Source organism: Gossypium arboreum, chromosome 8 (assembly GCF_025698485.1).
Source record: "Gossypium arboreum isolate Shixiya-1 chromosome 8, ASM2569848v2, whole genome shotgun sequence".
In the NCBI taxonomy this organism is placed as follows: domain Eukaryota; kingdom Viridiplantae; phylum Streptophyta; class Magnoliopsida; order Malvales; family Malvaceae; genus Gossypium; species Gossypium arboreum.
This window is the reverse complement of record NC_069077.1, coordinates 11,154,079-11,165,138: the sequence shown is the minus strand read 5'-3', so window position 1 is coordinate 11,165,138 and position 11,060 is coordinate 11,154,079. Positions and strand designations below refer to the sequence as shown.

At 35.5% G+C, this 11,060-nt stretch overlaps 1 protein-coding gene and 1 non-coding gene across 2 annotated transcripts; both read left to right on the top strand.

Annotated features, from left to right (window-relative positions):
- The first annotated feature begins 4,211 nt into the window (after positions 1-4,211).
- On the top strand, positions 4,212-4,318 carry LOC128279607 (small nucleolar RNA R71). Its single transcript, XR_008269807.1, has one exon. It is a non-coding gene; the product is annotated as a small nucleolar RNA R71 (small nucleolar RNA).
- Positions 4,319-6,515: 2,197 nt separating this feature from the next.
- Positions 6,516-10,125, top strand: LOC108468311 (uncharacterized). The gene is made up of 7 exons (XM_017769200.1): positions 6,516-6,564; positions 7,330-7,624; positions 8,081-8,363; positions 8,446-8,721; positions 8,824-8,966; positions 9,384-9,828; positions 9,913-10,125. Exons 1-7 carry the CDS (start codon positions 6,516-6,518, stop codon positions 10,123-10,125), a joined length of 1,704 nt encoding a protein of 567 aa, XP_017624689.1.
- The last annotated feature ends 935 nt before the right edge of the window (positions 10,126-11,060 follow it).

The following is an 11,060-nucleotide window of genomic DNA, read 5'->3' as shown; positions in this document are numbered from 1 at the left end:
CCCTACACTTAAGCATTTGCTTGTCCTCAAGCAAAATCCTCAACTCACAATCAAAATAAATTCTTCTCAATTTATAATCCCTATCAATAATATCTCAAAATAATCCACAAGTAATCATACATTAAAAATTCAATTAAAAGTACATCAAAGTTTCAAACATTCCAAGTTGAGCATTTTATTACAAAAACATAGGTGTCCCCCCTCATCTAAGTAATCACCTTTGATCAAAATATCACAGAGTTTAACATCCTCACTAAAGATTCACTAAAATCACTCGAGGTGTTTGAGGACATCAAATAAAGCACTCATTAGTCAATATGAAAGGTTATTACCATAGGCTTGCACGAAAATCAAATCTCCACCACTATATATTGAGATGATACATCAATCAAAAAGGTCTTTAGAGGGTTGTAACGTGGCTTTGGTTAGGGGGTATGGTCATAAGCTGAAAGAAAAAGTTAAAATCGAGATTGAATTGAAAAAAAATCACCTAACTAGAAAAATAACTAATTATCAGTTGAATACAAATGAGCTTCTTCTCAGAATATGGAATTAACACTCAAGCTAAAAAACGACGAATTACTACTAATATGTATGTAAGTATTATTTTCTTTTCCTTTTTTTTTTAAGATCAAGTCATATAACATAGAACTTAATTATTGCAACAAAGAATAAAACATAGCTAAGCAATTAATTCAAATCAAATCTCAACAAAAATAGGGATAAAATTAAGGGATTTCAACAATAATGGGTTAATATTGAGGGTAAATTAATTAATGGCTTGTTAGGCTCAAAGGGGTTCACTAAGGGTTAATTATGAAGGTAAGCTTTTGTGGAGTGAGTGGGTTAAACCTAAGTGCCTTTATCATTTCGACATATCAAATCAAATAGTGTGGTCTTGACATGCATAATCAAGCAAGTTCTAGAATAACAAATTAATACTGACGCACTCATAATAAAAGTGAGTATGAAAGAAATAACATATGCTCTAAAAGCTCAAGATCTCACAAAAATTATGGCTTTTTGATGTTTAAACTTGTGAATTTCAACTCAAGATAATATCTAAACTTGGGGAAAACAACCTAAAAATTTTTAATTCTCAAAAATCAACTTATCATACTTGATTTCCTAATGTCTTAAAGTTTAAACGATCAATGCATAAATGCCTATGTTTTAATTCAAGACATATCAATAAAAATCATAACTTAATCAAAATTCATTCTAATAATGGTATGAGAAGATCACATGAGAACAAGAAAAAATTCAGGGATTTCTGATAATGATATAAAAGACCCCCCACACTTAAGATGTACATTGTCCTCAATATACAAAGTTAGATTCATGACGATATAGATATAAGATCATAAGATAGGGAGAGACGTGAAACTTCCTGAATGATGAATGGACTCCTTGAATTGGAGTTATGGAGAATAATCGGCCAAGGTAATGATAAGATTGGAGGAGGATACTCCGGTGGTGGTCGAGGTTGGGTTCCACAACCACAGTGTCCAGCAAAGAGGTTATCGTACTGGTCGGGCAGGACATGACAGTCGTGGAGAACCTTTTCCAGTGGAGTTGCAAGTTCCTAAGCAATAGTGAGCTTTGGAGCTCTTTATAACTATGATAGAATCAAGAACTTCTTTTAGGAAATATAAAGAAGCAGAATTACTTATAAAGAAATAGCCGAATAAAAATTATAAAATCTCAATATAAAATAAAAATAGTATTAAAGGGAAATAAAAAGTAATTTCAAAATATAAATAAAGATAAAAAAAGTAAAAATAAATAATAGGTGTTTATAAAGAAATTGGGGCACACGGCCGTGGGGCGCGCCCGTGTGCCCTCATTTTAGCCCGCGCGTTTCATGGTTTTCAAAATTAGGTGCATTGGTGCACACGGCCATGTTGCACAGTCATGTCATTCTTCGTTCGCTTCTCCCACGCCCGTGTATGCAGGCGCACGCCCGTGGTACTTTGGTAGGATTGCCCACGGCCATGTCGCACAACCGTGACAACTTATCAAATCTCGTGTTAGGGAAAATTTTTTGCTCTCTTTTCACACGGCCGTATCGCACAACTGTGTTGCCTCCCGTGGTATGGGCACGACCTATGGCACACCCGTATGCCTAGCCGTGTGGTTCTAAAAATCCTGTGTTCAGTGACTCAGTTAGTGAATTAAATGTTAAAAACTAAAATTTAAAGAAGTTAACACCGTTAGTGCTCGGGTTGCCTCCCGAGAAGCATTTATTTAGAGTCTAAACTCGACTTACCTCTCTTTTGAGTGATCATGGTGGTGCGACTGCTATCAATTTCATCAAAATAAGGTTTTAAACGAGTACTATTTACCTTAAAAGTGCTGAATTTGTGATGAATTACCTTGACTGTACCGTATGGAAAAATGCTGAGTACCGTAAGCGGGGTTGCTCTGTTAGGTTCAGAAGTGGCAATACGAGGGTCTGCTGCATCTAGTAGTACTTTGTCTCTAACCTTAAGTTGATTTTGTGAAATATTGAGCTTTTCATAGTATGGTTTTGGTTTATCATGTGTCCTTGGTTTATGTGTTCGCCATTCATCTAGTTCCTCGATTTGTAGCCTTCGCTCTTCATAGATGGGTTCTTTGTTGTTACTTGAGCAAGGCTCATATGTGCTCTTCGAACGTGTTTCCTGTAAAGAAGGTTACACCACATGGCCAGTATTAATAGGATTACGAGCTTGAAGAGTAACTGAGTCATCACCCACACGAAGTATGAGTTCACCTGTACCGACATCAATAACGCTTCTAGCAGTTGCTAAAAAGGCCCTTCCTAGAATTAGAGGTGCGTCACTACCCTCTTCTATTTCTAGAACAACAAAATCGATTGGGAATATAAATTCATTAATTTTTACAAGTACATCTTCAATGATGCCTCCAGGAAATCTGATAGTTTTATCGACTAACTGAATACTCATCCTAGTTTGTTTGGGTTTCCCATGACTTCATTGTTTAAACATTTTGTAGGGCATGACATTAATACTAGCCCCTAAATCAGCCAAAGCATTTTTAACATTTAAGCTACCAATTAAACAAGGAATCGTAAAACTCCCTGGATCTTTCAATTTGTTGGGAAGCTTGTTCTGTAGAATGGCTGAGCAGACTGTATTTAACTCCACATACAATGCCTCATCCAACTTCTGTTTATTTGCTAAAAGCTCCTTTAAGAATTTGACTGCGTTTGGCATCTGCAAAAGAGCTTCAATAAATGGTAAGTTAATGTGTAATTTTTTTAATAGTTTAAGGAATTTACCAAATTGTTCATCTGTGCGGTCTTTCCTTGTCGCATTGGGGTATGGCACTTGTGGTTTGTACTCTTTACTTACCGATTTCTGCTCACTGTGGTCTACCTCGCCTTTACCTTTACTTACCACAATTATTTACCTTGGTTTTTGTTCAGGTTCAACTAACCCTTCCTCGTCTTGGATGGTAATTGTGTTGAGTTGTTCCCTTGGGTTAGATTCAGTGTTAATCGGTAGGCTACCTTGTGGTCGTTCAGAAATTAATTTGGCGAGTTGGCCTATCTGAGTTTCGAGCCCTTGGATCGACACTTGTTGATTCTTAAGTGTTGCTTCGGTATTTTGAAAGCGAGTTTCTGACACCGAGATAAACTTTGTTAGCATCTCCTCAATGTTAGACTTCTTTTTCTGCTGGTAAGGTGGTTGTTGAAAACCCAGAGGGTGTTGTGGTCTCTGATTCCCTTGGCCTCCCCATGAGAAATTTGGGTGGTTCTTCCATCCTGCATTATAAGTTTTACTATAAGGATTATTTTGAGGTTGAGGATTATTACCCATATAATTTAATTGTTTGTTTTCCATGATGTGGCTATAAAATGGGTATTCTGAATTTCTCGTCTCTCCTCTACTTGCATTGAATTGCATTATTGGGTCAAACTGTGAAGAACCAAGAAAACCGTCAATTTTTCTATTCAAAAGTTCTACCTAATTAGAAAGCATGGTGACCGAATCGACGTTAAAAACGCCGTTAAAAACGCCGTCTTCTTTTTTTGGCTTTGTCCTCATGACTTGCCACTGATAATTATTTAGTGACATCTCTTCTATAAAATCATAAGCATCCTCATGTGTCTTATTATTGATAGTCCCACCAGCGCTGCGTCAACCATCTTTCTAGTTAAAGGATTCAAGCCATTGTGAAAAGTTTGAACCTGTAGCCAGAGTGGTAGCTCATGGTGAGGGCACCTTCTCAACAGATCCTTGTATCTCTCACATGCATTGTAGAGTGTTTCTAGATCCAGCTGTAGAAAAGAAGAGATATCATTCATTAATTTAGCCGTTTTAGTCGGCGAAAAATATTTTATTAAAAACTTTTCGGTCATTTGTTCCCAAGTAATGATTGACCCTAGTGGTAACGAGTTCAACCACTGTTTTGTTTTGTTCCTCAATAAAAAGGGAAACAACCGAAGGCGTATGGCGTCGTCAGAAATGCCATTGATTTTAAATATGTCGCAAAACTCCAGAAAATTCGCCAAGTGATTGTTTGGATCTTCATCATGCAAACCATCAAATTGAATAAATTGTTGTATCATTTGAATCATGTTAGGTTTCAGTTCAAAATTATTTGTAGTGATAGCTAGCCTAACTATACTTGACTCAGTTCCTGTTAAATTCAGTTAAGCATAATTATACATAGTGCGCGGAGCAGGATTCTGATTTACTGGATCGCAGCAATCGCAAGAGATAGCAGATTTTCCTGATTTTCAGCCATCTCCTCGATTGTAGTGTGAATGTCGTATTCTTGATCTTCCTCTGTGTATCTTAAGTTTCGCCTTATTTCTCTTTGATTTCTGCGAGCTGTACGATCGATCTCACTATCAAAAAGTAATGGTCCCGACGGGTTTCTTCTAGTCATGCACTATAAAAAACCTGCCAGAAGCGAATAAAAGAAAAAATTAAAAAATAAAAAAAAAAGATTTAAATTGTAAATAAAGCGAAATGGCTAAAGTAATAAAAATCGAGTGTTCCTAATATCTTAATTCCCCGGCAACGGCGCCAAAAACTTGATACGTGATATTCGCGACAGGTTTTAAAAATTTATAATTAATCATTCTTGAAACTAACTATTATCATGATAAAGACAAGTGTACTTATCGAACAGTAGTATAGCTTTAGTAAGACCGGATTGTTGAACTCAAAGGAACCAAGAGTACTAGTAATTACTTTCTTTTTATTATCTAGCCTAAAAATTAAGGGATTTGTTTATCTAAACTAATTAACTAAACTAAGAGTGCACAGAGAGAAATTGGGGAAAAGCTTTTGGAAAAACTCGGTTGATTAAGACAATACCCAAGGAAAAATCCACCTAGACTTCACTTGTTATTTGACTCTGAATCAAACGATTTATTCATTTGACTTGATCCATAGAAATCCCTAAGTTATATTATTATCTCTCTGGAGACTAATAACGTCTAACCCTAGGTTGATTAATTGAAATCTCTTTCTAATTAACGCCCTAGTGTTGCACTAACTCGATCTATTGATCCCCTTATTAGGTTTCACCCTAATCCGGCAAAATCTTATCACCCTATCTCTAGGCGTGCAATCAACTCCGCTTAATTATGACAAATTTACTCTTAGACAGGGACTTTTGCTCCTTTGAATAAGCGCATTAACTTGAATCAATATCCTAGAATATTAAGTCAAGAATTAATAACACATAATTAAGAACAAGTCAAATATTTATCATACAATTCAGATAATAATAACAAGATCCGTCTTAGGTTTCATTCCCCTTAGGTATTTAGGGGGTTTAGTTCATAATTATAAAAGAAAACATCTCAGAAAAATAATGAATAAAAAATATAAAGAAAACCCAAAATCCCTGAATGGAAATTGAAGGGGGATCTTCAGTCTTGACGATAAATCCGGCTTCTGAGATGGATCAACCAGCTTCCCTTGAGTAATTCCTTGCCTCCTACTCTGTGTCTCTGTTCTGAGTACCTCCTTAGGTGTTTAAATAGGCTTTAGAATGCCTAAGAGCCCTCAAAAGTGGCCTTTTCCGAATAGGACTATACTTAGGCTCGTCAGGGACACGCCTGTGCGTGATTGCTCTAGCCCGTGGTTAAGGCTGTTAAATAGGCACGGGCATGTAGTCTACCCGTGTAATTCGTGCTTCGATCCTGCCAAATGGACACGGCCGTATGGCTTACCCGTATGAGGAAGTTCAGGCCGTGTTGATTTCCTATGTGAGTCTATTTTCTCCATTTTCGTCCCGTTTCTCGCCCTTTTTACTCTCCTATGCTCACCTAAGTATAAAACATGAAATTAAAGAATTAGGAGCATCGAATTCACCAAATCTAAGGAGAAACCATCCATAAATGTGCTAAGCATGGGATAAGAATATGTATAAATTACGGTTTATCAATAATCGATTAATAGGGTATATGGTTTAGGGTACGATTTTTTATTTTGTTTGGGAGAAAAGAAGACGAACCAGAAACCATTCAGTGTTTTTGATTGTCAGTGACAATGGGCAATAGAAGAGAAGCTACCAGTGTTGTTACATCTACTTTAACAGGTAAGTTATTGCATTTAGTTTTAATTTTTTTAGATTTCAATGCTGTTATTTCAATTTAGAGTTAATTAGGGTTATTTCGGTTTCAATTTTAATTTCGATTTTGATTTTGATTTCGATTTCTATTTCGATTTTGATTACAATTTTGAAACACTCACTGATTCTGATTTAGATTTTGATTTCAATTTTGATTTCGATCTCGATTTAGAATTAGAATTTTATTTTAATTTCGATTTTGATTTCGATTTAGGGTTATTTCAATTTTGATTGTATTTGTTATTAATGTGCATGACAAATTAGGGTTTGGTTTTTAAAGTGTATGACATATAATGTGTATTGTATGCCATGTGCATGATGTTTATTGTTTGTATCTGCCATTGTACGAATGCCATTATCAGACAGATGTTTATTGTGTATATCTGCCATTGCTTGTATCTGCCATTGTATGAATGCTATTATCAAACTGATGTTTATTGGGTATATCTGCCATTGTTTGTATCCAAGCTCCTATTGTATATGGCAAAATCAAAATTTGTTATTTACTTTCTTTATTGTACTGGTTATTGCCTATTATTGTCTGCCATGTGTATGAGAAAAATGATTGTGTTTGATTAAATTAATTTTTGTATTGGTTGTTGTCTGCCATGTGCATGACAGAAGTGTTTATATTAAATTATTGGGTATTTTGTATTTGTTATTGTCTGACAGAAATGGTTAAAGTGTTTGCCTATATTGTCTGCCTTTATTGATGAGTACTTTGTTTGTCAGGTTTAATTAATGACAATTTTAATAAGAATGAAGAAAACATGTCTGGTAGTGATGTGTCTAGTAGTGATAGTGATGCATCTGAAAGAGTTAATTTAGATGGTTTAAACATGGATGGTATAGAAGTAGATAAACTACGTGATAGTGATGATTCTGGGAGGTTAGATAGTGCACATGGATCTGACTCAGATGGCCAAAAATGGGCTGAGTTCAACCTAGAGAATGACATGAGTAATCCTAGACTTAAGGTTGGAATGTTATTTAAGTCTAAAGACAGTCTAAAAGAAGCTGCCAAGCAGTATGGTAGGTTGAATAGTTACTTTATTAAGTTTCACAAAAATGATTTAAAAATGTTAAAGGCAGTCTGCAGTGAAAAATGTTCTTGGTTCACATGGGCTTCTAGGCTAAACCCTAATAACCCTACTGACCAGACTTGGAAAATTAGGAGTTCAAACCCTAACCATACTTGTTTTAAAGTCTATAAAAATAGGAATGTAACCTCAGCTTGGATAGGTGAACATTATAAAGAAAAATTCATTGCTGATCCTGATTATTCTCTGAAATCATTACAACAAGATGTGAAAATAGATTATTGTTGCTTAGTCTCACTAACCAATTGTAGGAGGGCTAAACTTAGGGCATTCGAATTAATTGAAGGAGCCCATAAGGCTCAATATGAGAAGATTTATGAGTATATGTTGGAGGTTAGGACCCAAAATATGGGAACAACAACAATCTGTTATTTGGATAACAGGTTGTTTCAAAGGAGGTATATCTGTCTGCAGGCATACAAAGATGGCTATAAGGCTGGTTGTAGGAGGATAGTAGGTTTAGATAGATGTTTCTTAAAGGGATACTATGGTGGCTATTTGCTTGCAGCTGTTAGAATAGATACAAATAATGGCATCTATCCTCTTGCATATGCTGCTGTCGAAAGTGAAAATCAAGCATCATGGCTTTGGTTCTTAGAGTTGCTTACAATAGACTTGGAAATTATGAGCTCGTACCAAATATCTTTCATGTCTGACAAACAAAAGGTAAAAGTCCATTTATTTATTATTTTATGTTGTTTCTATTAGGGTTTGTCAAATAATTAAACTGTTTTTTTTCTAATTGCAGGGACTTGTAGAAGCAATATGTATGTTGTTTCCTAATGCAGAAATAAGACACTGTGTTAGGCACCTACATGCCAATTTCAAGAAGGCTGGTTTCCGAACAAAGGAATTGAAATATTTGTTTTGGAAAGTTGCCAGAGCAAGCACTACAAGGAAGTCTGGGGATGCCATGGATGAACTGAGGAAAGCCAATCAGCATGCTTATGATTGGTTGAAGGAAAAGAACCCTACTCACTGGTCAAGGTCTCACTTCTCAATTAGGAGCCATTCTGACATATTGGTGAATAATCTTTCCTAATCATTTAACAAGGTAAACCCCTATGTTTTATGTTTCTTACTAATCATTAACAATTCACTAATCATTTATGTTGTTTATTGACAGATGATACTGGAAGCAAGAGGGAAACCTATTTTGACCATGATAGAAACAATAAGGACCAATATTATGTTGCTTATTGTTAAGAAGAAAGAAGAAGCTGACAAATGGAAAGGAATTTTGTGTCTAAAAATAGAAAAAAAGAGGATGTAAATATAAAAGACTCATTAAGGTAAAGATTCTTTCTAATGCCTATATTCTAACTTCATGTTGCTGATCACATGCTATTTTAGTGAATGTTTTTTAATATGCATGTACTGATTGTTGGTGTGTTGACTATTTTTTAATATGCATGCAGTGATTGTTGGTGTGTTGCCTATTTTTTAATATGCATACAGTGAGTATTTTTTTTATAATATGCATGTTGGTGGGGTTGGTTTTTTAGGGGTGTATGTATCATTTTTGGTGGGGCTATTTTTTTAGGGGTGTGTGTATCATTGTTGGTGGGGCTGTTTTTTAAGGGTGTGTGTATCATTGTTGGTGGGGCTGTTCACAATGTTGTTTTAGTGATTATGTTTTAAAGAAGCATGCTGACTGTTTTTTAAGTGTGTTCCATCACATGCCAGTGAGGACAAGTATCAGGTTGAATATGGTCTAGGCAGCCAGCATGTGGTGGACTTAGTTGAGAATTCCTACTCATGCAGGAATTGGGATCTCACTGGCATCCCTTGCATGCATGCATTAGCTGTCATTCATTTAAAAGAAGAGTTCCCAAAGACCTATGTACAAACCTGGTATACCAAGCAAACCCAGCTTCAAATTTACTCCAATTTTGTAAGTCCAGTAAGGGGTCCTAAACAATGGGTCTCTTTGTCAAACATGCTATCAATATTGCCTCCTCCCCTAAGAAGGCCACTTGGCAGACCTACTAAGGTGAGAAGGAAAGAGCCTGAAGAACCACAAATAATAGAAAGGTTGAGCAAGAGAGGGGTGGAGATAAGGTGCAATAAATGCAAAAGAGTAGGTCACAATAAGAAGAGTTGCAAAGGGGAAGTTGGCCAAAACATTCCAGTAAGTCATTTGCCTTTAGTTAAGTTATAGTATACTTCTATTTATGAATTTTTTTTGTTTTTCAGATTTCTCTTGTTCTTGTAGGTTAAAAGACATAAAGTTGATGTCCCAACTCAGCAACAGGCTACCCCAAATCAGCAAAAGGGTACCCCAACTCAACAGGCTGCCCTAACTCAGTTACCTACTGCCCCAACTCATCAACAAGCTGCCCTAAAACAAAAGCTCCCATTCAAGAGAAAACCAACCACTATTAGATGGATGCCTTCTACTGAAGAGTCATCCATGACAGACCATTGATGATGATGTGAACAGACTGCATTTTGTTAACTTTTTGAAAATGTATAAATTTGTCTGCTACTGATTTATTAACTTGGCAGATAATTTTTTTGTAAATTTGCCTATGGTTGCTACTGTTGATAAACTTAGGCATAGTCACTGAATTTTTTTGTAAATTTCCCTACAATTCACATATGTTCAATTGTGGTGAATTGTAGAAAATTTGGCAATATTTTGCCCCTCATTCCTTTTGTAAACAGTTTGGCGTTTTCACCTTAATATATGAGCATTGATCCATGCTATTTGTTATCTCTTCTCTTCTAGCATATGTTTCTTTTTTCCATCTGTTATATTTTCTAACAACTGTGTGACTATTGAGAAATGTGTGAGAATTGAGAATTGAGAAATACATATGTTTTTTTTCCATCTGTTATCTCTTCTAATGTGTGAAAAATTGACAAATGCATAGGTTTTTTTTTCATCTATTGTCTTTTTCCGATATATGAGTATTGAGAAATACAAATGAAATGAGCTGGTTAGCCATTTATACCAGCAGCCATGTATAATACTTGTTCTAGCAATTTGTAAACAAGAACATGAGCTGGTTAGCCATGTATACCAGCAGTCATGTATAACATATGTTAAGCAACAAAAATATTCCAAAACAATTTGTAATCAACAAAAATATCCCATTTCAATTCTTTCAAGTGTTTGTAAACAACAACATGAGCTGCTTAGCCATGTATACCAGGAGCCATGTATCACATATGTTAAGCAACAATATACCAGCAGCCATGTATACCACCATAAGCAACAATTTACCAGCAACAAAATTACAAAACATAAGCTGGTTTTCAATGAACATAAGATGATTTTTAAGCTTTTAAAAACAACAAAACAGTTATAATTACAAGCACCAATAACCAGGTTCTTCTCTCCCTCTTCCTTGCACCTTC

Coding starts and splice junctions, on each gene's coding strand:
- LOC108468311 (XM_017769200.1), top strand. CDS start 6,516: ATGGGCAATAGAAGAGAAGCTACCAGTGTTGTTACATCTACTTTAACA. Junction 6,565..7,329: donor TGTTACATCTACTTTAACAG/GTAAGTTATTGC, acceptor TTTGTTTGTCAG/GTTTAATTAATGACAATTTT. Junction 8,364..8,445: donor TCATGTCTGACAAACAAAAG/GTAAAAGTCCAT, acceptor TTCTAATTGCAG/GGACTTGTAGAAGCAATATG.